Consider the following 27,370-nt stretch of genomic DNA (forward strand, 5'->3'; position numbering starts at 1 on the left):
TAGCTATAACCTGTAGCTGCTAAATGTGTTGATCTAGCTATAACCTGTAGCTGCTAAATGTGTTGATCTAGCTATAACCTGTAGCTGCTAAATGTGTTGATCTAGCAGTAACCTGTAGCTGCTAAATGTGTTGATCTAGCTATAACCTGTAGCTAGTACTACAGTAAATGTGCAAGTCCAGAGATAACATTACATATCCGAGTTGAGGACAGAGGAGTGAGGTTAGAGTGGCCTATGTTAAGCCATGAGTAGTCATAGCCAGGGTCTAGGGGTCAGGGGTCCAGGCCAAGGTCTAGGGGATCCAGGCCAAGGTCTAGGGATCGGGGATCCAGGCCAAGGTCTAGGGGTCGGGGATCCAGGCCAAGGTCTAGGGATTGGGGATCCAGGCCAAGTTCTAGGGGTCGGAGATCCAGGCCAAGGTCCAGGGGTTGGGGATCCAGGTCAAGGTCTAGGGGTTGGGGATCCAGGTCAAGGTCTAGGGGTTGGGGATCCAGGTCAAGGTCTAGGGGTTGGGGATCCAGGTCAAGGTCTAGGGGTTGGGGATCCAGGTCAAGGTCTAGGGGTTGGGGATCCAGGTCAAGATCTAGGGGTTAGGGATCGAGGTCAAGATCTAGGGGTCGGGAATCCAGGCCAAGGTCTAGGGGTTGAAGGTCTGAGGGTCTGCTGGGCTAGGAGTTTGGTCCAGGGCCTCCAACTTGGGGGGGGGGGGGGGGGGGGGGCGGTCTGGGGCTCCAAGGGGGGTGGTCTAGTGGGACTCTGTCCCGACTAAGAAGCCCTCTCCTCGGGGTGAAGTTGACCGTGAAACCCCTCTCTCAGTGTTGTTGTCTGAGCTGGAGCCACTGTGGTGTTCTGCAGACACAGACACAGTGCTGGAGGGGGTGGTAGAGGAGGGGGGTGTGGTTGTGCTGGTGGAGGAGGGGGGAGGTTTGGTTTTCTCCTTAAAGTCTGTGATGATGACAGTCAGGTCTCCAACCGTGACCTCTAGGTGCTGAGCGCTGCTCCTGTCAATGTTTTTTAACCTGGGCCTGATGGAGGGAGAGGAGACAGGTGGATGTTATAAGCCTTTGACAGAGAGAGAGGATGGGGTAAACCACACAAACTGGAGCGCTTATGAAATATGCGGAAACCATATACAGTTAAGGTCAGAAGTTTACATACACCTTAGCCAAGTACATTTAAACTCAGTTTTTCACAATTCCTGACATTTAATCCTTGTAAAAATTCCCTGTCTTAGGTCAGTTAGGATCACCACTTTATTTTAAGAATGTGAAATGTCCGAATAATAGTGGAGAAAATTATTTATTTCAGCTTTCATTTCTTTCATCACATTCCCAGTGGGTCAGAAGTTTACATACACTCAATAAGTATTTGGTAGCATTGTTTAACTTGGGTCAAACGTTTCGGGTAGCCTTCCAATAAGTTGTGTGAATTTTGGCCCATTCCCCCTGACAGAGCTGGTGTAACTGAGTCAGGTTTGTTGGCCTCCTTGCTCGCACATGCTTTTTCAGTTCTGCCCACAAATGTTCTATGGGATTGAGGGGCTTTATGTTGGCCACTCCAATACCTTGACTTTGTTGTCCTTAAGCCATTTTGCCACAACTTTGGAAGTATGCTTGGGGTCATTGTCCATTTGGAAGACCCATTTGCAACCAAGCTTTAACTTCCTGACTGATGTCTTGAGATGTTGCTTCAATATATCCACATAATTTTTCCTCCCTCATGATGCTATCTATTTTGTGAAGTGCACCAGTCCCTTCTGCAGCAAAGCACCCCCACAACATGATGCTGCCACCCCCGTGCTTCACAGTTGGGATGACGTTCTTCGTCTTGCAAGCCTCACCCTTTTTCCTCCAAACATAACGATTGTCATTATGGCCAAACAGTTCTATTTTTGTTTCATCAGACCAGAGGACATTTCTCCAAAAGTATGATCTTTGTCCTCATGTGCAGTTGCAAACCGTAGTCTGGCTTTTTTATTGCGGGTTTGGAGCAGTGGCTTCTTCCTTGCAGAGCGGCCTTTCAGGTTATGTCGATATAGGACTTGTTTTACTGTGGATATAGATACTTTTGTACCTGTTTCCTCCAGCATCTTCACAAGGTCTTGCTGTTGTTCTGGGATTGATTTGCCCTTTTCGCACCAAAGTACGTTCATCTCTAGGAGACAGAACGCGTCTCCTTCCTGAACGGTATGACGGCTGCGTGGTCCCATGGTGTTTATACTTGCGTACTATTGTTTGTACAGATGAACGTGGTACCTTCAGGTGTTTGGAAATTGCTCACAAGGATGAACCAGATTTGTGGAGGTCTACAAATTTTTTTCTGAGGTCTTGGCTGATTTCTTTTGATTTTCCCATGATGTCAAGCAAAGAGGCACTGAGTTTGAAGGTAGGCCTTGAAATACATCCACAGGTACATCTCCAATTGACTCAAATGATGTCAATTAGCCTATCGGAAGCTTCTAAAGCCATGACATCATTTTCTGGAATTTTCCAAGCTGTTTAAAGGCACAGTCAATTTAGTGTATGTAAACTTCTGACCCACTGGAATTGTGATACAGTGAATTATAAGTGAAATAATCTGTCTAAACAATTTTTGTACAAATTAATTGTGTCATGCACAAAGTAGATGTCCTAACCGACTTGCCAAAACTATAGTTTGTTAACAAGAAATTTGTGGATTGAGTTTTAATGACTCCAACATAAGTGTACGTAAACTTCCGACTTCAACAGTACCTTTCTACTATCATACTACTTTGATACTGCTACACTGACACTAATAATACTAGTAATACTCCCACTATCATACTAATAATAAACACTATCATGCTGATACTAATCACACCATCATACTACTACTACTCACACTATCATACTGATACTAATCACACTATCATACTACTACTACTACTAATAATAATAATCACACTATCATACTACTACTCACACTATCATACTGATACTAATCACACCATACTACTACTACTAATCACACTATCATACTACTAATCACACTATCATACTACTACTAATCACACCATACTACTACTACTACTAATCACACTATCATACTGATACTAATCACACTATCATACTACTAATCACACTATCATACTACTAATCACACTATCATACTACTACTCACACTATCATACTACTACTAATCACACTATCATACTACTACTAGTAATCACACTATACTATGACTAATCACACTATCCTACTACTACTACTAATCACACTATACTACTACTACTACTAATCACACTATTCTACTACTACTACTCACACTATCATACTACTACTACTCACACTATCATACTACTACTAATCACACTATCATACTACTACTAGTAATCACACTATACTATGACTAATCACACTATCCTACTACTACTACTAATCACACTATACTACTACTACTACTAATCACACTCTCACACTATCATACTACTACTACTCACACTATCATAGTACTAATCACACCACCATACTACTACTACTCACACTATCATACTGATACTAATCACACCATACTACTACTAATCACACTATACTACTACTAATCACACTATCCTACTACTACTAATCACACTATCCTACTACTACTACTACTAGTCACACTATCATACTACTATTCACACTATCATACTACTACTAATCACACTATCATACTACTAATCACACTATCATACTACTACTAATCACACCATACTACTACTAATCACACTATCATACTACTACTAATCACACCATACTACTACTAATCACACTATCATACTACTACTAATCACACTATCATACTACTACTAATCACACTATCCTACTACTACTAATCACACCATACTACTACTACTACTAATCACACTATCCTACTGATACTAATCACACTATCCTACTACTACTACTACTAATCACACTATCATACTACTACTAATCACACTATCCTACTACTACTACTACTAATCACACTATCATACTACTACTAATCACACTATCCTACTACTACTACTACTAATCACACTATCATACTGATACTAATCACACTATCCTACTACTACTACTACTAATCACACTATCATACTACTACTAATCACACTATCATACTACTACTAATCACACTATCATACTACTACTACTCACACTATCATACTACTACTAATCACACTATCCTACTACTACTACTACTAATCACACTATCATACTACTACTAATCACACTATCATACTACTACTAATCACACTATCATACTACTACTAATCACACTATCATACTACTACTACTCACACTATCATACTACTACTACTACTATTCACACTATCATACTACTACTAATCACACCATACTACTACTACTACTAATCACACTATCATACTGATACTAATCACACTATCATACTACTAATCACACTATCATACTACTAATCACACTATCATACTACTACTCACACTATCATAATACTACTACTACTCACACTATCATACTACTGCTACTACTAATCACACTATCATACTACTACTAATCACACTATCCTACTACTAATCACACTATCATACTGATACTAATCACACTATCCTACTACTACTACTAATCACACTATCCTACTACTACTACTAATCACACTATCCTACTACTACTCACACTATCATACTACTACTAGTCACACTATCATACTACTAATCACACTATCCTACTACTACTAGTCACACTATCATACTACTACTACTACTAATCACACTATCCTACTACTACTACTAATCACACTATCCTACTACTACTAATCACACTATCATACTACTACTACTACTAATCACACTATCCTACTACTACTAATCACACTATCCTACTACTACTACTACTAATCACACTATCCTACTACTACTACCCACACTATCATACTACTACTAATCACACTATCCTACTACTACTAGTCACACTATCCTACTACTACTACTAATCACACTATCCTACTACTACTAATCACACTATCCTACTACTACTACTAATCACACTATCCTACTACTACTACTAATCACACTATCCTACTACTACTAATCACACTATCCTACTACTACTAATCACACTATCCTACTACTACTAATCACACTATCATACTACTACTACTACTAATCACACTATCCTACTACTACTACTACTAATCACACTATCCTACTACTACTAATCACACTATCATACTACTACTAATCACACTATCATACTACTACTAATCACACTATCATACTACTACTAATCACACTATCATACTACTACTACTACTAATCACACTATCCTACTACTACTACTACTAATCACACTATCCTACTACTACTACTACTAATCACACTATCATAATACTACTACTAATCACACCATCATACTACTACTAGTCACACCATCATACTACTACAGGTTAAATGCAACAGGTTCATGATAAACAGTTGTTTATCTGTGAATGTTTACCTCATCTTCTTGTGGCTGTTCTTCTTCACTGTGGGCTCTTTGTCATTCTTCTCCTGGTCCGTTCTGTCCTTATTGTCCTTCTTGGGCAGCAGCGTGGGCGAGGCGAACTGCGGCGCTACCCGCTGAGCAACCAGCTGGGAGACAGGACGAGGCTTCCTGTAGGAGCACACCGTACCATTAGTGAGACAGGGAAGCATTTAGCGAGCAAAACCAATGTGTTATATTTACAACCTGTCTAGTAATTAGCAGTTTCTAAGCCATTTATAAAGTATACCTTAATGTAAAGTGTCAACAATAACGGTTGAAAAAGCTGGAAACTTGGATACAGCAATCAACATTGATCTCAATGTTGCGCAATGACGTCAGTTATGGGAAAAACAGAAGTACGCCAACATAACAAGTGAAAAGGCCAAAGCAGTGACTAACCACCCAGCTTAATACTTAAAAGAACATACAGCATTGAATGCAATCAGTGGGTGTAGCCAAAGCTCCTCTCTGAAGAAGCAGCTACCCCATGTCCTCCTCCTCTGTCCAAATGCTTCACAACAACATGCATTATGCAATTATTCCAGTAGCACTGTATGCATGAGCTGCCAGGTCCTGTATGTTGCTTCTTTAGGGACGGACAAATCACTAGTGTGAATGCCAGCCCAGCCCACAGTGCTGACAGACCCATCTGCTGTTCTGCCATGGTGAGATTACTACACCATACAGTCAGTGTGTGTGTGTGTGTGTGTGTTGTGTTCTGCCATGGTGAGATTACTACACCATACAGTCAGTGTGTGTGTGTGTTGTGTGTGTGTGTTGTGTTCTGCCATGGTGAGATTACTACACCATACAGTCAGTGTGTGTGTGTGTGTGTGTGTGTGTTGTGTTCTGCCATGGTGAGATTACTACACCATACAGTCAGTGTGTGTGTGTGTGTGTGTTGTGTTCTGCCATGGTGAGATTACTACACCATACAGTCAGTGTGTGTGTGTGTGTGTGTGTGTGTTGTGTTCTGCCATGGCGAGATTACTACACCATACAGTCAGTGTGTGTGTGTGTGTTGTGTGTGTGTGTTGTGTTCTGCCATGGTGAGATTACTACACCATACAGTCAGTGTGTGTGTGTGTGTGTTGTGTGTGTGTGTGGTGTGTTCTGCCATGGCGAGATTACTACACCATACAGTCAGTGTGTGTGTGTATTGTGTGTGTGTGTTGTGTTCTGCCATGGTGAGATTACTACACCATACAGTCAGTGTGTGTGTGTGTTGTGTGTGTGTGTTGTGTTCTGCCATGGTGAGATTACTACACCATACAGTCAGTGTGTGTGTGTGTTGTGTGTGTGTGTTGTGTTCTGCCATGGTGAGATTACTACACCATACAGTCAGTGTGTGTGTGTGTGTGTGTGTGTTGTGTGTGTGTGTTGTGTTCTGCCATGGTGAGATTACTACACCATACAGTCAGTGTGTGTGTGTGTGTGTGTGTGTTGTGTGTGTGTTGTGTTCTGCCATGGTGAGATTACTACATCATACAGTCTCTGTACTGACTGCAGAGTGATCTTTCCTTTCAGTGGTTCCGTCTAGAACAAAACACACACGCTGACATTTCACAGATGAGCCCTCGAGGCATGCAGAAACCCGACCAGCACATTTTGTACGAAATTCACCACCATGAGAGTAATTGTCATCAGCTTGTCTCTAGTCAGTTCCAATCACGCTGTAGTAAGATGGAGAAACAGTTTAGCCTACAAAATACTCCTTGTTTCTGCAGTGCTACTTATCAGTATGCTTATCTGTGATACTCTCAAATAGAACAGTACTTGACTTTCTGACACACGGAAACCATGACAACTACAGCTGGACCGAGTCCAGCTGTAGAGGAAGGCGTTGTTTAGTTTAGATGACCATAATGGCCTCAATTATAAACCTCCAGCCTGAAAAAGCTACATTCAAGTGTTGTTCTGATAATCCCCTTACAGTAACTGCATCAAGGCCAGTCAGCGTGGACATGTATCACATGGCCTATATACTGCCAGAGATACAGAGATGGAGGGAGAGAGACAGAGAAAGAGAGAGGGGGGGTGGAAAGGAGAGTCGCAGCACAGCCCACCATGGAACTAACCAATGCTGACAACTTTAATCAGCCGGAGAACAATCTCTCAGTAATAACATAATGCATGTTGTTGTGTGTGTTGAAAATCATCTCTGTCCCGACTCCCCAAACACATTGGGATGGATGATGGGAGCGCTTGGTTTTCAGACTGAGTCAACTGCTGCAAGGTGATAGAGGAGACTGCTGCCAGGACTGATCCTGTCATGTTGTACAGAGGTGGAGTGGTTAACAGAGCACAGCAGTTAACCCAATCAGAGGTCATTATGAAAGCACCTACTATAAATCTCCAGTGTGTGTGTGTGTGTGTGTGTGTGTGTGTGTGTGTGTTGTCCAGTATTGGCCTAGCATTTACACACCACATCAGGCTGGGCTGGGACAGGGATTCCAATAGGATGACTTTCCTCAGTGTCTGGCTCTGCGCGCTAGCCTACGTTCTGACATTAATACTGTGTGTTGGAACCCCTGTGTGGGAGTGTGATTTTCAATCAATAGCCCACTCCCAGAATCTGTTCTAGAATGGCTAATGGAGTCTGCCACTATGAAAGTAGGACATCAAGGAGGGGTTTAAATAAACGCACCAAACAGCAGCCAGACAGAGTGGATTTCCTTTCAGCCAGCTAGATAAATAATGATGAGGTGCCTTTAGATCTTACATCACTGTCTCTAGTTTCTACACTGCCCTGACACTTTACATTATTCAACAATCAATTGGTATATATTTCATTGAAATGACTAACGAACAGAAGTAGCCTAAATCTCTCTCTCTCTCGTAGGGTATTTCACCCAATAGATATGGGAGTTCTTTTCAAATTCTTTGTGGATCTGTGTAATCTGAGGGAAATATGTGTCTCTAATATGGTTATACATTTGGCAGGAGGTTAGGAAGTGTAGCTCAGTTTCCACCTCATTTTGTGGGCAGTGTGCACATAGCCTGTCTTCTCTTGAGAGCCAGGTCTGCCTACGGCGGCCTTTCTCAATAGCAAGGCTCTCTCTCTCTCTCTGGATGACTGCACATCCTGTCACCCTTCTTCCCACTCTTCCCTCCCCCTGTCTGTCAGCCTCTCTAGTGATGGTGTTGTGTTATACAGTAATGTTAAAACACAGAGACACCAGGGGTCCTGATGACTCATTGACCCAGGCATAACACTGGTGTCTCACAGGGCTGCTGTTAGACCACAGCTGGCTGAAACGGTCAGCTCTCAATGTGTTGTACTGCTGCAGTATGTCTCATGGCTGCTGTTGGACCACAGCTGGCTGAAACGGTCAGCTCTCAATGTGTTGTACTGCTGCAGTATGTCTCATGGCTGCTGTTGGACCACAGCTGGCTGAAACTGTCAGCTCTCAATGTGTTGTACTGCTGCAGTATGTCTCATGGCTGCTGTTAGACCACAGCTGGCTGAAACTGTCAGCTCTCAATGTGTTGTACTGCTGCAGTATGTCTCATGGCTGCTGTTAGACCACAGCTGGCTGAAACGGTCAGCTCTCAATGTGTTGTACTGCTGCAGTATGTCTCATGGCTGCTGTTAGACCACAGCTGGCTGAAACTGTCAGCTCTCAATGTGTTGTACTGCTGCAGTATGTCTCATGGCTGCTGTTGGACCACAGCTGGCTGAAACTGTCAGCTCTCAATGTGTTGTACTGCTGCAGTATGTCTCATGGCTGCTGTTAGACCACAGCTGGCTGAAACTGTCAGCTCTCAATGTGTTGTACTGCTGCAGTATGTCTCATGGCTGCTGTTGGACCACAGCTGGCTGAAACGGTCAGCTCTCAATGTGTTGTACTGCTGCAGTATGTCTCATGGCTGCTGTTGGACCACAGCTGGCTGAAACTGTCAGCTCTCAATGTGTTGTACTGCTGCAGTATGTCTCATGGCTGCTGTTGGACCACAGCTGGCTGAAACTGTCAGCTCTCAATGTGTTGTACTGCTGCAGTATGTCTCATGGCTGCTGTTGGACCACAGCTGGCTGAAACTGTCAGCTCTCAATGTGTTGTACTGCTGCAGTATGTCTCATGGCTGCTGTTAGACCACAGCTGGCTGAAACTGTCAGCTCTCAATGTGTTGTACTGCTGCAGTATGTCTCATGGCTGCTGTTGGACCACAGCTGGCTGAAACTGTCAGCTCTCAATGTGTTGTACTGCTGCAGTATGTCTCATGGCTGCTGTTAGACCACAGCTGGCTGAAACTGTCAGCTCTCAATGTGTTGTACTGCTGCAGTATGTCTCATGGCTGCTGTTAGACCACAGCTGGCTGAAACTGTCAGCTCTCAATGTGTTGTACTGCTGCAGTATGTCTCATGGCTGCTGTTAGACCACAGCTGGCTGAAACGGTCAGCTCTCAATGTGTTGTACTGCTGCAGTATGTCTCATGGCTGCTGTTGGACCACAGCTGGCTGAAACTGTCAGCTCTCAATGTGTTGTACTGCTGCAGTATGTCTCATGGCTGCTGTTGGACCACAGCTGGCTGAAACTGTCAGCTCTCAATGTGTTGTACTGCTGCAGTATGTCTCATGGCTGCTGTTAGACCACAGCTGGCTGAAACTGTCAGCTCTCAATGTGTTGTACTGCTGCAGTATGTCTCATGGCTGCTGTTAGACCACAGCTGGCTGAAACTGTCAGCTCTCAATGTGTTGTACTGCTGCAGTATGTCTCATGGCTGCTGTTGGACCACAGCTGGCTGAAACTGTCAGCTCTCAATGTGTTGTACTGCTGCAGTATGTCTCATGGCTGCTGTTAGACCACAGCTGGCTGAAACTGTCAGCTCTCAATGTGTTGTACTGCTGCAGTATGTCTCATGGCTGCTGTTAGACCACAGCTGGCTGAAACTGTCAGCTCTCAATGTGTTGTACTGCTGCAGTATGTCTCATGGCTGCTGTTGGACCACAGCTGGCTGAAACGGTCAGCTCTCAATGTGTTGTACTGCTGCAGTATGTCTCATGGCTGCTGTTAGACCACAGCTGGCTGAAACTGTCAGCTCTCAATGTGTTGTACTGCTGCAGTATGTCTCATGGCTGCTGTTAGACCACAGCTGGCTGAAACTGTCAGCTCTCAATGTGTTGTACTGCTGCAGTATGTCTAATGAGGTCAACCTGAAATCATTTGATGTAGTCTTCGCTCTTTCTTTAACACAGTCCACACAAAAACACCAGTTCCCCTTAGACAACATAGTGCAAGTCATTCAATTGAAGACTAATGAAAGATTAGCCCCAGATCTGTTGGAGCTTTGGTCACCTGACTATCATTGTCATGCCATAGACAACGATACATATCTGGGATCAGCCCAGTGTAAGCTGAATAATACAGTGTTAATCAGAGCAGAGCAGGAGTCCTCTGTCCTCCCACAGATCAGTCAACCTACAGGCTCAGTGTTCTGTCACATCTCCCTTTCAGCAGGTCGCTGTGTGTGTGTGTGTGTGTGTTACACCTCCTCCTGGGATCCAGTGACATGATTAATGTCTCTCCCTGCCAGAACATGCTACTGCTATGCTGCTCTCCATTGGAGCTGTGTGTGTGTGTGTGTGTGTGTGTGTGTGTGTGTGTGTGTGTGTGTGTGTGTGTGTGAGAGAGAGGTTGCTCTCTGCTTCCTATAGTTTATGGCACCTCCACAGCATTTAGCCCACTACGCCCTAGACCCACCCCTACTCTGGAAGTCCTATAGAGTCATTTTCTCAGGTGATATTTATGTATACACACGTACATTTGCATTCTATTTTATGTTGCATCACAGCGTACTGTACAGTTTAGTATGGTGTAGGTGTAGGGATAAAAAGACGGCTTACATGCACTGTGTAGAGAATATTTGTAAGTATGCCCCATGATTGGTGGAGGGAGACGCCCACGCAGTGTACTGTCCAATTTACATAATATAACATTCACTGCTGAAAGTCTGAAATAGGCATAGGTAAACAGTACCGACATGACAACTGTATTTTCAGTACAACAGACCTTTTCTCCAGAGGTCCTGCAAAGGACTACATGGAGGGTGTGTGTGTGTGTGTTCACTGCTCACACACTTGAGCAGTTCCCCCATCATTCAAGCTGTCATACGAGCCCTCAGGTGAAGTTCAGTAAATATCCGTGTGAACTTGTGGAAATATACTGGCATAATACTGGCTACAGTAAAACCCTGATTGTTCCTTCCCTTGGGCTGAAAGTGTCAGAGAACTCATTAGTGGACAGCTGGTGGGTTGGAAGGTCAAATACAATTAGGTCTTCACACACCCAGTTATTAGACTGCTAGCCGGACGGCCAAATACAATTAGGTCTTCACACACCCAGTTATTAGACTGCTAGCCGGACGGCCAAATACAATTAGGTCTTCACACACCCAGTTATTAGACTGCTAGCCGGACGGCCAAATACAATTAGGTCTTCACACACCCATTTATTAGACTGCTAGCCGGACGGCCAAATACAATTAGATCTTCACACACCCAGTTATTAGACTGCTAGCTGGACGGCCAAATACAATTAGGTCTTCACACCCAGTTATTAGACTGCTAGCCGGACGGCCAAATACAATTAGGTCTTCACACACCCAGTTATTAGACTGCTAGCCGGACGGCCAAATACAATTAGGTCTTCACACCCAGTTATTAGACTGCTAGCCGGACGGCCAAATACAATTAGGTCTTCACACACCCAGTTATTAGACTGCTAGCCGGACGGCCAAATACAATTAGGTCTTCACACACCCAGTTATTAGACTGCTAGCCGGACGGCCAAATACAATTAGGTCTTCACACCCAGTTATTAGACCGCTAGCCGGACGGTCAAATACAATTAGGTCTTCACACACCCAGTTATTAGACCGCTAGCCGGACGGCCAAATACAATTAGATCTTCACACACCCAGTTATTAGACTGCTAGCCGGACGGCCAAATACAATAAGGTCTTCACACACCCAGTTATTAGACTGCTAGCAGGACGGCCAAATACAATTAGGTCTTCACACACCCAGTTATTAGACTGCTAGCCGGACGGCCAAATACAATTAGGTCTTCACACACCCAGTTATTAGACTGCTAGCCGGACGGCCAAATACAATTAGGTCTTCACACACCCAGTTATTAGACTGCTAGCCGGACGGTCAAATACAATTAGGTCTTCACACACCCAGTTATTAGACTGCTAGCCGGACGGCCAAATACAATTAGGTCTTCACACACCCAGTTATTAGACTGCTAGCCGGACGGCCAAATACAATTAGGTCTTCACACCCAGTTATTAGACTGCTAGCCGGACGGCCAAATACAATTAGGTCTTCACACACCCAGTTATTAGACTGCTAGCCGGACGGCCAAATACAATTAGGTCTTCACACACCCAGTTATTAGACTGCTAGCCGGACGGCCAAATACAATTAGGTCTTCACACCCAGTTATTAGACTGCTAGCCGGACGGCCAAATACAATTAGGTCTTCACACACCCAGTTATTAGACTGCTAGCCGGACGGCCAAATACAATTAGGTCTTCACACACCCAGTTATTAGACTGCTAGCCGGACGGCCAAATACAATTAGGTCTTCACACGCCCAGTTATTAGACTGCTAGCCGGACGGCCAAATACAATTAGGTCTTCACACCCAGTTATTAGACTGCTAGCCGGACGGCCAAATACAATTAGGTCTTCACACCCAGTTATTAGACTGCTAGCCGGACGGCTAATGTTTGGAACACGCCGTTTCTAACAGTTGTCTAGCAGCAGTTAAATCATCCTTTCATGAAGAGTGTTTTATTGTTTTCTAATGACTAGAAGCCAGAGCAGTGAGAGCACTGGAATAACATGGTGTCTCCTCTCCAAAGGCTGTAAAATACCTGAACACACAGTGGGATAATCATTAAAAGAATGGCGTGTAATTTGCCTTCCTGTATTCACCTCCTATTGTGGCTAATGGCGTGTCTTTAATGGCCTGGCAATAACGTGTGGCCTAGTGTTTACTGCCGTGCCAATCCAACTGCACGTCACAAGCTCTTTTGTCATGTTCGTTTTGGTTACCCCCTGGTTTCTTCTCTCTTCCCTCTGTCCTTCCTCCTCCTCCCTCTCATCTCCCTCTACACTCCTTTCTTCCTCCCTGGCGTCTGTTGCCATCCTCCCATCCTGGAGACATTACAGCCTCGTTGACAACATGCTTTCAATTCTGGTTCTATCTTCTCAGCAGCATCAGAGAGAGCTGCTCTGCTAAACCTCAGCTTTGTAAAACATTCATCTTAATCTAACTGCTGGCTGCACGCAACCCAACCGTCTCCCTCTCTGTCCGTCTCTCTCTCCGTCTCTCTCTCCGTCTCTCTCCCCCCGTCTCTCTCTCCGTCTCTCTCTGTCCCTTTCTCCCCGTGTCTATCTCTCCCCGTCTCCCTCTCCCCCCCGTCTCTCTCTCCCCCTTTCTCCCCGTGTCTCTCTCTCTCCCTGTCTCTCTCTGTCCTTTTCTCCCCGTGTCTCTCTCCGTCCCTTTCTCCCCGTGTCTCTCCCCCCCGTCTCTCTCGCTGGCTCTCTCTCCCCATGTCTCTCTCTCTCTCCCCGTCTCTCTCTCTCCCCATGTCTCTCTCTCTCTCCCCGTCTCTCTCTCTGTCTCTCTCTCCCCATGTCTCTCTCTCTCTCCCCGTCTCTCTCTCTCCCCATGTCTCTCTCTCTCTCCCCGTCTCTCTCTCTGTCTCTCTCTCCCCGTCTCTCTCTCTCCCCATGTCTCTCTCTCTCTCCCCGTCTCTCTCTCTGTCTCTCTCTCCCCGTGTCTCTCTCTCTCCCCGTGTCTCTCCCTCCCCGTGTCTCTCCCTCCCTCCCCGTGTCTCTCTCTCTCTCCCCGTGTCTCTCCCTCCCTCCCCGTGTCTCTCCCTCTCTCCCCGTGTCTCTCCCTCCCTCCCCGTGTCTCTCTCTCTCCCCGTGTCTCTCCCTCCCTCCCCGTGTCTCTCTCTCTCCCCGTGTGTCTCTCTCTCTCCCAGTGTCTCTCCCTCTCCCAGTGTCTCTCCCTCTCTCCCAGTGTGTCTCTCTCCCTCCCAGTGTGTCTCTCTCTCTCCCAGTGTGTCTCTCTCTCCGTGTCTCTCCCTCCCTCCCCGTGTCTCTCTCTCTCCCCGTGTCTCTCTCTCTCCCAGTGTGTCTCTCTCTCTCCCAGTGTCTCTCTCGCTCCCAGTGTGTCTCTCTCTCTCCCCGTGTCTCTCCCTCTCTCCCCGTGTCTCTCTCTCTCTCTCTCCGTGTGTCTCTCTCTCTCCCTGTGTGTCTCTCTCTCTCCCAGTGTGTCTCTCTCTCTCCCAATGTGTCTCTCTCTCTCCCAATGTGTCTCTCTCTCTCCCAGTGTGTCTCTCTCTCTCACCGTGTCTCTCTCTCCCCGTGTCTCTCTCTCTCTCCCCGTGTCTCTCTCTCTCCCAGTGTGTCTCTCTCTCTCCCAGTGTGTCTCTCTCTCTCACCGTGTCTCTCTCTCACCGTGTCTCTCTCACTCTCCCCGTGTCTCTCTCTCTCTCTCCCAGTGTCTCTCTCTCTCTCCCCGTGTCTCTCTCTCTCTCCCCGTGTCTCTCTCTCTCCCCCCCAGTGTCTCTCTCTCTCTCTCTCCCAGTGTCTCTCTCTCTCCCAGTGTCTCTCCATCTCTCTTTCTACCTCCATCTCTCTCCTCCCCTCTTTTACCCCAAACGAGCTCAGTACCAACTCATCCATCTGGGAGTAAAGTTAGGCCTGTTTGACACAGATACGGGTAACTTTTGACCTATGTAACTAATTCCATATTAAAACTGGATTACAAAAGACAGTGACCATGCAATGATCTTACATAGGGTCTACATTATTGTTCAAGCTAAAATTAGTGACCACAAAATAATCTTTGAGATATATATAATATCTCAAGCTAAATAAAGCCAGAGGGAAATAGAAAGGTCATATTAATATCCTCCATAATCCATGTCCTACATTAGACTTAGTACACCAGCTGTCTGGCTCTTTCCCCCACTGGAAGAGCCCTCCCTCTCTCCCTCCCTAGAAGAGACAGCCCTCCCTCCCTCCCTCCCTCCCTAGAAGAGACAGCCCTCCCTCCCTCCCTCCCTAGAAGAGACAGCCAACCCCCTGGAGTGTGCTGTGTGTGGACGGGTGGGTGAAGCAGGTCGAGTCATGTTGCTATTGGCCCTTCATTAACTACCGCGACCTCCTTTGTTGGCCATCTTGCTAGCATCACCTCTGGTAGGAGCTGTGTTGTTGTTGCTGTACAGGGCAGAGGGTTAGCGCGTGGCCTTGATGAAGTAGACCGTCTCTCTGAGAGGAGAGGAAAGGAAGAGAGGAAAGAGAGGAGAGGAAAGGAAGGGAGGACAGCACTGAGATCTCTTCCTGTCTCTCTTGAGAATATATCTCAGTGAATGATAGTCTACCGTTAGTTTTTTTGAAGGACCACACGCCGGTAGGTGTCTGAGTGCCGGCATTTTCGTCCATTTCTACACGTAAAATCGGTTCGCACTCGGTTGGCAAATTACGGTCAGCACTTTGTTCTGAGATGCTAAGTACCATCGGCTGGCAAACGTGAACTGTGTTGCTGCTCTGGGCAGATGGCAAGTGCTTGGCCCTTCTGGAGCAGAGGTCCCTCTCGCGGGTAGCGGGGGAGAGAGGGGAGCGGGCGAGAGAGGGGAGCGGGGGAGAGAGGCGTGGAGGGGGAGAGAGGAGGGGGAGAGGGAGGGGAGCGGAGGGAGAGAGGGGAGCATGAGAGAGGGGAGCATGAGAGAGAGGAGCGGGTAGCGGGGGAGAGAGGGGAGCATGGGGGAGGGGAGCATGAGAGAGGGGAGCGGGGGGGAGAGAGGGGGCGGAGGGAGAGAGGGGGACGGAGAGACTCTCTCTCTCTCTTAGCCCCTTGTGTTCTGTGTGTGGAGGGAATTTGATGTCTCTCTCTTTCTTCTCCCTCTGCTATCTTCCTGTGTGTGCAGCGGTGGTTGAGTTGTTTGTAATGGTGGTGACCCCCTGGCTGCTTTAAGAGTGTTGTCCTGATGAAAATCTCTGTTCCACTGATGACATCACACTGATTAAGCCCTAGCATACTAATGAGCCTAGCTCTGGTTGTCTGGCAGCTGCTGTAGCAGCCTCATTTCAGAGACTAGACACACACACACACACACACACACACACACACACACACACACACACACACACACACACACGCACACACAGGCGCACACTCAGGCCCCCCAAAGCTCACACACACACAAACAAATGACATACACACAAATACACGTGCACAGACCCGTGTACACACAACATTCCAGTCACAGAGGCAATGGAGACAATTGGGTCTGCCTCCACACTGTTAGCTGGCTCATTTGAAAACTGCTCTTTAAACCAGGATAATTGGTTTTGCATGAAGGAGAAGGATAATGTTCAACCTTTGGTAATAAAACCACACACACACACACAGAGACAGAGAAAGAGACGGAGCGACAGAGAGAGAGAGAGCTAGCTATTCTTGCATGGCTTTGTTTCTCTTGTTGTCCATGAAAGCAAGATGTCACTCAGGGACATCACCAGGGTGACTGTGACTCAATAACACTGACGTCATGGTGCCAGGCTCTGGTCAAAAGTAGTGCACTATATAGGGAATAGGTACCATTTGGGATGTGGACACACTTACTCATTGAAGGGTTTTTCTTTATTTTTACTATTTTCTACATTGTAGAATAATAGTGAAGACATCAACACTATGAAATAACACATATGGAAACATGTAGTAACCCAAAAACTGTTAAACAAATAAAAATATATTTTATATTCTTCAAAGTAGCCACCCTTTACCTTGATGACAGCTTTGCAAACTCTTGGCATTCTCTCAACCAGCTTCGTGAGGAATGCTTTTCCAACAGTCTTGAAGGAGTTCCCACATATGCCGAGCACTTGTTGGCTGCTTTTCCTTCACTCTGTGGTCGTACTCATCCCAAACCATCTCAATTGGGTAGAGGTCGGGTGATTGTGGAGGCCAGGTCATCTGATGCAACACTGCATCACTCTCCTTCTTGGTCAAATAGTCCTTACACAGCCTGGAGGTGTGTTGGGTTATTGTCCTGTTGAAAAACAAATGATAGTGGGACTAAGCGCAAACCAGATGGGATGGCATATCGCTGCAGAATGCTGTAGTAGCCATGCTGGTTAAGTGTGCCTTGAATTCTAAGAAAATCACAGACAGTGTCACCAGCAAAGCACCCCCACACCATCACACCTCCTCCTCCATGCTTCACGGTGGGAACCACACATGTGGAGATCATCCGTTCACCTATTCTGCGTCTCATAGAGACACAGCGGTTGGAACTAAAAATCTTACAATTTGGACTCATCAGACCAAAATGACAGATTTCCACCAGTCTAATGTCCATCGGTCGTGTTTCTTGGCCCAAGCAAGTCCCTTCTTCTTATTGGTGTCTTTTAGTAGTGGTTTCTTTGCAGCAATTTGACCATGAAGGCCTGATTCACACAGTCTCCTCTGAACAGTTGATGTTGAGATGTGTCTGTTACTTGAACACTGTGAAGCATTTATTTGGGCTGCAATTTCTGAGGTTGGTAACTAATGAATTTATCCTCTGGAGCAGAGGTAACTCTGGGTCTTCCTTTCCTGTGGTGGTCCTAATTAGAGCCAGTTTCATCATAGCGCTTGATGGTTTTTGCGACTGCACTTGAAGAAACTTTAAAAGTCCTTGAACTGTTCCGGATTGACTGACTGTCGTTTCTCTTTGCTTATTTGAACTGTTCTTGCCATAATATGGATTTGTTCTTTTACCAAATAGGGCTATCTTCTGTATACCACCCCTACCTTGCCACAACACAACTAATTGGCTCAAACGCATTAAGAAGGAAAGAAATAACAAAAAATGTAATTTTAACAAGGCACACCTGTTAATTGAAATGCATTCCAGGTGACTACCTCATGAAGCTGGTTTAGAGAATGCCAAGAGTGTGCAAAGCGATCATCAAGACAAAAGGTGGCTACTTTGAAGAATATAAAATATATTTTTATTGTTTAACACTTTTTTGGTTACTACATGATTCCATATGTGTTATTTCATAGTTTTGATGTCTTCACTATTATTCTACAATGTAGAAAATAGTAAAAATTAAGAAAAACCCTTCAATGAGTAGGTGTGTCCAAACATTTGACTGGTACTGTACATTCACAGTCAGCTAAGCTTTGGCAGATGTCCCCTGGACATCCTTACCCACCATGACATAAGATTAGGGATGCACGATATATCGGAATCAGACGATATTAGCTAAAAATGCCAACATCGACCCGATGTCTAGTTTAAGGCCGATGTGCAAAACCGATGTCAAAGCTGACGTGCATACCTATATAACGTAGGTAGATGACTTAAAGACGGCACTAAAAATACAGCGCTACACAGAACAAACACAGAAAAATACTAAGTGCACACTTCCAACAACTCAACAAGTTCAAGTCGAGCAGTCATTTGAAAGAGTAAAGAGTAAAACAAATAAAATCTGCAAGACAACTCAAAGGCGAAATCCATGAATGTCAAGATAATGGAATTCATTGTCCTTGACAATCAACCATTCTCTGTCGTGGATGATGTTGGCTTTCGCCGACTGGTCAAGCATCTTGAGCCCTGGTACACACTACCAAGTAGGCACTATTTTTCCGATGTTGCCCTACCGGAGTTACACAGTATTGTTGAAATGCACATTTATGAGCTACTTGCTATGGGCGTCACTGCTATTAGCTTCACGACTGATATTTGCACCAGCGATGTCAACCCCATGAGCATGCTGAGTGTGACAGCACAGTGGATCGACGAGGATTTCGTACTGAGGAAAGCCGTATTGCATGCTCATGTGTTTTCATACCGCTGCTGCCACTTTAATGGCATTTGAGAACATGTTTGAAACTAGGAAACATGAACACCCTCCTATCACCATTCAAACAACTGACTGGAGAAATAAGCTCATCAACTGCGTCTGCAGCAGACGTGATACCCTCTGTCATGGCATTGAAGCGCCTGCTAAACAAAACTGCCCACACAGACCGTGGGGTTAAAACTTACAAAAGTACTCAAGGCTGTGAACAAGTGATTCTGTGGCATTCTCTCTGAGCCTCTTTACTGCCACCATGCTCGATACTAGGTACAAGGACCGCTACTATGATGCAGAACAGAAAAACGGGGTTTACGTGAAATGTTACATACACAGCTGGACAAGATGGAAACGGACACAGTGACAGTGCGCACCGAGGAAGAGAAGCCACGGACAGATAGAGCTGAAACTTCACTGCTTGACATGTATGATGAAATCCTGGTTGAGACTGAACAAATGAACAATGAAGCAGCACAGCAAGTAAGTGAAAGAAATAGGTTTTGATTATGGTTTTTAGGTTTTTACTGGTAATGGGGACATACATAAATGCCAACAAAATAACTTTTTTTGTCAGTGTGGTATGTGTGTAACCTTTATATAACTACGCAAGTCAGTTAAGAACAAATTCTTATTTACAATGATGGCCAAACCCGGAAGACACTGGGCCCTATGGGACTCCCAATCACGGCCGGATGTGATACTGCCTGGATTCGAACCAGGGACTGTAGTGACACCTCTTGCACTGAGATGCAGTGCCTTAGACCGCTGTGTCCATGTGTGTTAACTATTTAACTGTACTAGAATGCTTAAAAGTCCACTTATATTTTAAATATTGGTTATCGGTATAATTTTTTAGGGCAAGGAAAATATTGGATATTGGTATCGGCCCAAAAATGTAATATTGGTGCATCCCTACATAAGATGGATGATGTTCCCTGGACCACAACATCCTCTACCACCATGCCATAAGATGGATGATGTCCCCTGGACCTGAAGATCCTCTACCACCATGACATAAGATGGATGATGTCCCCTGGACCTGAAGATCCTCTACCACCATGACATAAGATGGATGATGTCCCCTGGACCTGAAGATCCTCTACCACCATGACATAAGATGGATGATGTCCCCTGGACCTGAAGATCCTTACCCACCATGACATAAGATGGATGATGTCCCCTGGACCTGAAGATCCTTACCCACCATGACATAAGATGGATGATGTCCCCTGGACCTGAAGATCCTCTACCACCATGACATAAGATGGATGATGTCCCCTGGACCTGAAGATCCTCTACCACCATGACATAAGATGGATGATGTCCCCTGGACCTGAAGATCCTCTACCACCATGACTTAAGATGGATGATGTCCCCTGGACCTGAAGATCCTCTACCACCATGACATAAGATGGATGATGTCCCCTGGACCTGAAGATCCTCTACCACCATGACATAAGATGGATGATGTCCCCTGGACCTGAAGATCCTCTACCACCATGACTTAAGATGGATGATGTCCCCTGGACCTGAAGATCCTCTACCACCATGACATAAGATGGATGATGTCCCCTGGACCTGAAGATCCTCTACCACCATGACATAAGATGGATGATGTCCCCTGGACCTGAAGATCCTCTACCACCATGACATAAGATGGATGATGTCCCCTGGACCTGAAGATCCTCTACCACCATGACATAAGATGGATGATGTCCCCTGGACCTGAAGATCCTTACCCACCATGACATAAGATGGATGATGTCCCCTGGACCTGAAGATCCTTACCCACCATGACATAAGATGGATGATGTCCCCTGGACCTGAAGATCCTCTACCACCATGACATAAGATGGATGATGTCCCCTGGACCTGAAGATCCTCTACCACCATGACTTAAGATGGATGATGTCCACTGGACCTGAAGATCCTCTACCACCATGACATAAGATGGATGATGTCCCCTGGACCTGAAGATCCTCTACCACCATGACATAAGATGGATGATGTCCCCTGGACCTGAAGATCCTCTACCACCATGACATAAGATGGATGATGAGAGCCGTGATGATTAAATACCAACCTGCCTCCTGCCCTCCACTCCCCCTTCCCTTTTCCACTGAGTTCATCAACACCGCCAGCCTTGTCAAAGCATGTGTGTGTGTGTGCCTGCAGTGTGTGTGTGCCTGCGGTGTGTGTGTGCCTGCAGTGTGTGTGTGCCTGCAGTGTGTGGGTGCCTGCAGTGTGTGGGTGCCTGCAGTGTGTGGGTGCCTGCAGTGTGTGGGTGCGCGCAGTGTGTGTGTGCCTGCAGTGTGTGGGTGCGCGCAGTGTGTGGGTGCCTGCAGTGTGTGGGTGCCTGCAGTGTGTGGGTGCCTGCAGTGTGTGGGTGCCTGCAGTGTGTGGGTGCGCGCAGTGTGTGTGTGCCTGCAGTGTGTGGGTGCGCGCAGTGTGTATGTGCCTACAGTGTGTGGGTGCGCGCAGTGTGTGTGTGCCTGCAGTGTGTGGGTGCGCGCAGTGTGTATGTGCCCGCAGTGTGTGGGTGCGCGCAGTGTGTGGGTCCCTGCAGTGTGTGGGTGCCTGCAGTGTGTGTGTGCCTGCAGTGTGTGGGTGCCTGCAGTGTGTGGGTGCCTGCAGTGTTTGTGTGCCTGCAGTGTGTGGGTGCCTGCAGTGTTTGTGTGCCTGCAGTGTGTGGGTGCCTGCAGTGTGTGTGTGCCTGCAGTGTGTGGGTGCCTGCAGTGTGTGTGTGCCTGCAGTGTGTGGGTGCCTGCAGTGTTTGTGTGCCTGCAGTGTGTGGGTGCCTGCAGTGTGTGGGTGCCTGCAGTGTTTGTGTGCCTGCAGTGTGTGGGTGCCTGCAGTGTGTGTGTGCCTGCAGTGTGTGTGTGCCTGCAGTGTGTGGGTACCTGCAGTGTTTGTGTGCCTGCAGTGTGTGGGTGCCTGCAGTGTGTGGGTGCCTGCAGTGTTTGTGTGCCTGCAGTGTGTGGGTGCCTGCAGTGTGTGTGTGCCTGCAGTGTGTGGGTGCCTGCAGTGTGTGGGTGCCTGCAGTGTGTGTGCCTGCAGTGTGTGGGTGCCTGCAGTGTGTGTGTGCCTGCAGTGTGTGTGTGCCTGCAGTGTGTGGGTGCCTGCAGTGTGTGGGTGCGCGCGTCTTTTTACCTTTATTTAACTAGGCAGGTCAGTTAAGAACAAATTCTTATTTTCAATGATGGCCTATCGGAGAACAGTGGGTTAACTGCCTTGTTCAGGGGAACAGTGGGTTAACTGCCTTGTTCAGGGGAACACTGGGTTAACTGCCTTGTTCAGGGGAACACTGGGTTAACTGCCTTGTTCAGGGGAACACTGGGTTAACTGTCTTGTTCAGGGGAACAGTGGGTTAACTGCCTTGTTCAGGAGAACAGTGGGTTAACTGCCTTGTTCAGGGGAACAGTGGGTTAACTGCCTTGTTCAGGGGAACACTGGGTTAACTGCCTTGTTCAGGGGAACAGTGGGTTAACTGCCTTGTTCAGGGGAACAGTGGGTTAACTGCCTTGTTCAGGGGAACAGTGGGTTAACTGCCTTGTTCAGGGGAACACTGGGTTAACTGCCTTGTTCAAGGGAACAGTGGGTTAACTGCCTTGTTCAGGGGAACAGTGGGTTAACTGCCTTGTTCAGGAGAACAGTGGGTTAACTGCCTTGTTCAGGGGAACAGTGGGTTAACTGCCTTGTTCAGGGAACAGTGGGTTAACTGCCTTGTTCAGGGGAACACTGGGTTAACTGCCTTGTTCAAGGGAACAGTGGGTTAACTGCCTTGTTCAGGGGAACAGTGGGTTAACTGCCTTGTTCAGGGGAACACTGGGTTAACTGCCTTGTTCAGGGGAACAGTGGGTTAACTGCCTTGTTCAGGAGAACAGTGGGTTAACTGCCTTGTTCAGGAGAACAGTGGGTTAACTGCCTTGTTCAGGGGAACAGTGGGTTAACTGCCTTGTTCAGGGGAACAGTGGGTTAACTGCCTTGTTCAGGAGAACACTGGGTTAACTGCCTTGTTCAGGGGAACAGTGGGTTAACTGCCTTGTTCAGGGGAACAGTGGGTTAACTGCCTTGTTCAGGAGAACACTGGGTTAACTGCCTTGTTCAGGGGAACAGTGGGTTAACTGCCTTGTTCAGGGGAACAGTGGGTTAACTGCCTTGTTCAGGGGAACAGTGGGTTAACTGCCTTGTTCAGGGGAACAGTGGTTTAAATGCCTTGTTCAGGAGAACAGTGGGTTAACTGCCTTGTTCAGGGGAACACTGGGTTAACTGCCTTGTTCAGGGGAACAGTGGGTTAACTGCCTTGTTCAGGAGAACAGTGGGTTAACTGCCTTGTTCAGGAGAACAGTGGGTTAACTGCCTTGTTCAGGGGAACAGTGGGTTAACTGCCTTGTTCAGGGGAACAGTGGGTTAACTGCCTTGTTCAGGAGAACACTGGGTTAACTGCCTTGTTCAGGGGAACAGTGGGTTAACTGCCTTGTTCAGGGGAACAGTGGGTTAACTGCCTTGTTCAGGAGAACACTGGGTTAACTGCCTTGTTCAGGGGAACAGTGGGTTAACTGCCTTGTTCAGGGGAACAGTGGGTTAACTGCCTTGTTCAGGGGAACAGTGGGTTAACTGCCTTGTTCAGGGGAACAGTGGTTTAAATGCCTTGTTCAGGAGAACAGTGGGTTAACTGCCTTGTTCAGGGGAACAGTTGGTTAACTGCCTTGTTCAGGGGAACATTGGGTTAACTGCCTTGTTCAGGAGAACAGTGGGTTAACTGCCTTGTTCAGGAGAACAGTGGGTTAACTGCCTTGTTCAGGGGAACAGTGGGTTAACTGCCTTGTTCAGGGGAACAGTGGGTTAACTGCCTTGTTCAGGAGAACAGTGGGTTAACTGCCTTGTTCAGGGGAACACTGGGTTAACTGCCTTGTTCAGGGGAACAGTGGGTTAACTGCCTTGTTCAGGAGAACAGTGGGTTAACTGCCTTGTTCAGGGGAACAGTGGGTTAACTGCCTTGTTCAGGGGAACAGTGGGTTAACTGCCTTGTTCAGGAGAACAGTGGGTTAACTGCCTTGTTCAGGAGAACAGTGGGTTAACTGCCTTGTTCAGGGGAACAGTGGGTTAACTGCCTTGTTCAGGGGAACAGTGGGTTAACTGCCTTGTTCAGGAGAACAGTGGGTTAACTGCCTTGTTCAGGGGAACACTGGGTTAACTGCCTTGTTCAGGGGAACAGTGGGTTAACTGCCTTGTTCAGGGGAACAGTGGGTTAACTGCCTTGTTCAGGAGAACAGTGGGTTAACTGCCTTGTTCAGGAGAACAGTGGGTTAACTGCCTTGTTCAGGGGAGCAGTGGGTTAACTGCCTTGTTCAGGGGAACAGTGGGTTAACTGCCTTGTTCAGGGGCAGAACAACAGATTTTTACCTTGTCAGCTCAAGGATTCAATCTTGCAACCTTTCGGTTAAAAGTCCAACTATCTAACCACTAAGCTACCTGCCGCCCCAGTGTGTGAGTGTGTGTGTCTGCAGTGTGTCTGTGTGTGTGTGTGTGTGTGTGTGTGTGTGTGTGTGTGAAGTGTGTGTGCGCAGTGTGTGTGTGTGTGTGTGTGTGTGTGTGTGTGTGTGTGTGTGTGTGTGTGTGTGTGTGTGTGTGTGTGTGTGTGTGTGTGTGTGTGTGTGTGTGTGTGTGAAGTGTGTGTGTGCAGTGTGCTGCTCTAGTAGACTAATGTTCTCTCTCCACTCAGATGAGGTGTTAAGGTCATTTTAACCCCAGACAGGATATGACCATATCAACTAGCTCCAGTTCATGACCCATCTACGTCTCTTATGCTCACAGTTATTGGGGGTTGGAATAACAAGGATGGAACAGCTCAGGTTTTGTGTCTGTCATGTTAGAATATTCCATGTAGTGCTCTACATTTAAACAGGGCCCTGGTCTAAACTAGTGCACTACATAGGGTATAAGGTGTCATTTGGGACACCACCATGCCTTTCTAGTCTGGAAGGAAGGAAAGTTGCAGTTCAAGTTTTCAATGGAAGCTATGAATCAGAGTGAAACTAAAACTACATGTAACCTTTTTTCAATTAACACATGGGACCTGGCTCCACATCCTTCAAACAACGATGACACGTGATTACAGAGGCATTTTTCATAGATTAGTTTCAAGGCAAGTGTAGCCTAGTTTCAGGGGAAAGACTCCGTAGCCTACTGCGACTTGATTTGTATTTATTTCATCTTTATTTATTCAGGTAGTCTCATTGAGATAACATCTCTTTCAAGAGAGACCTGGTAACTACTCTATAATGATTGCATAATAGCTGGTCATGTCACTTCACCTCTCTATTGTAGATAAACACATACACTTATTATTGCCGATTGTCGTCAGAATTGGCCTACATAGAGTTAGTATCAACTAGGCCAAATTCATTTAAAACATGTTTTTGCATTGTGCTTGACCATGCGTACAAATAGAGGTTGTTTTTCTAACTACAATAGATGATAGTGATTACCATGTTTTTTAAGGATACTCCCTGTGTTCTTAGATGCACTCCATTTCATAACCAGCATCCATGCTGTTCCATGGAACACAATACAAATGAGGTTACTAGAAAATCGCACACTGTACAGCTGATCAGCAGACTACTGCAGCATAAAGACGTCCAGATTTCTCATGTTTACATGCATCATTTCATAAACTAAAATTAATGGACACAACCTGATACAACAATACTTACAAATACGCGTGTCGACTATCCATTTGCACGACCATAATAGCATTTATCATCGAGCAAAATGAATCGTATCCACTTACCGTGTTGACGTCCCTTTCCTTACATCGCACATCATGCACTTGAAAGCCTCCGCGGTGTTCTTGTATGTGCAAACGCTACAGTCCCAATTTCCCTCTTCCGCCGAAGGCTTTGGTTGACGCTTCGGCCTTCGAACAAAACAAAAAGGACATAAAGCACGTCAGTTTCACATCCCCAGTTCAGGGTGCTGCGTGTGCATCATGTGTAGACTATATGCTCGCGTTGTCAAACATCTGGGAAGATGATCCATTCAGTGTTCCGAAATTGTTCTGTTTTACGAGCTCGCGCTATGATTTGACACTGCAATAAAACAGACAGTCCGCCATGGTTGTTACACCGCGGCTACCCCACACACACACACACACACACACACACACACAACACACCACACCACACCACACACACACACACACACACACACACACACACACACAAAACACACCACACCACACACACACAGGAGTGTTTCAATTATGTGTCATGGTGTCCACTTCAAGCATCAATGACACCAGCGCAATGAATGAGTCAGACATTACCTGGTTGGACTCTTCTTGTCTCCCATGCCGCCAAAAGTTTGTTTGCGGATGTTGAAATAAGGACAGTCCCTACGTATTCTTTAAGAAAGCAATACGCGAGGAGGTATCGCACGGCTCCCAGCTGTCGTGGAAACTCCAGTTGGAGGATGGTCACATGACGCGGCTTGTCCAATCACATTTAAAGCCATTTCCTGAGGATGTAGCGCAGACAGGAACACACATTCCTGATTCAAATGGATACATTTGTAATAACACTCGTCTTTGTAACACATACGCTAATGTAACCGTAACTATGCATTATTAGGGTCTAATGAGGTGTCATTTGACATTTTATCATAAACTTCTTGAGATTGTTCAATGTCTTCGACTGGTGAATTCCCAATCATTGCGGGGGTGGAGAAAATTAGATTCCGTCCTTTTGATTTATGATGATCTGACATTTAGCGCAAAAGATATAGTGTAAATGACATTAACATTATTGCATAGTTGAATGTTAAGCCCTATTCATGTTTCCTACTGTGATGGAGAGGCTACAGATTATATACATAGTTAATAACGGGTTAGAAAAATGCATGACAGAACTGAAAAGTGAATCATGCATTTCACCTTGTATTTAGTTGTCATACATTTCTAAAGCATAAATCTGTATAACGTAACTTCAGTGGCTCTCCTCCCATCCC

General features: G+C 46.1%; 1 protein-coding gene across 1 annotated transcript; it reads right to left on the reverse strand.

Moving 5' to 3' along the window:
* Positions 1-708: 708 nt before the first annotated feature.
* On the reverse strand, positions 709-26,847 carry LOC115188442 (YY1-associated factor 2). The gene is made up of 4 exons (XM_029747310.1): positions 26,691-26,847; positions 26,157-26,282; positions 5,457-5,612; positions 709-1,025 (listed from the first exon to the last, which is right to left on the reverse strand). The coding sequence occupies exons 1-4, from the start codon at positions 26,714-26,716 to the stop codon at positions 746-748; spliced, it is 588 nt and encodes a 195-aa protein (XP_029603170.1). The 5' UTR covers positions 26,717-26,847; the 3' UTR covers positions 709-745.
* Between the last annotated feature and the right edge of the window lie 523 nt (positions 26,848-27,370).

The sequence above is a fragment of the Salmo trutta genome, unplaced genomic scaffold, assembly GCF_901001165.1.
Source record: "Salmo trutta unplaced genomic scaffold, fSalTru1.1, whole genome shotgun sequence".
In the NCBI taxonomy this organism is placed as follows: domain Eukaryota; kingdom Metazoa; phylum Chordata; class Actinopteri; order Salmoniformes; family Salmonidae; genus Salmo; species Salmo trutta.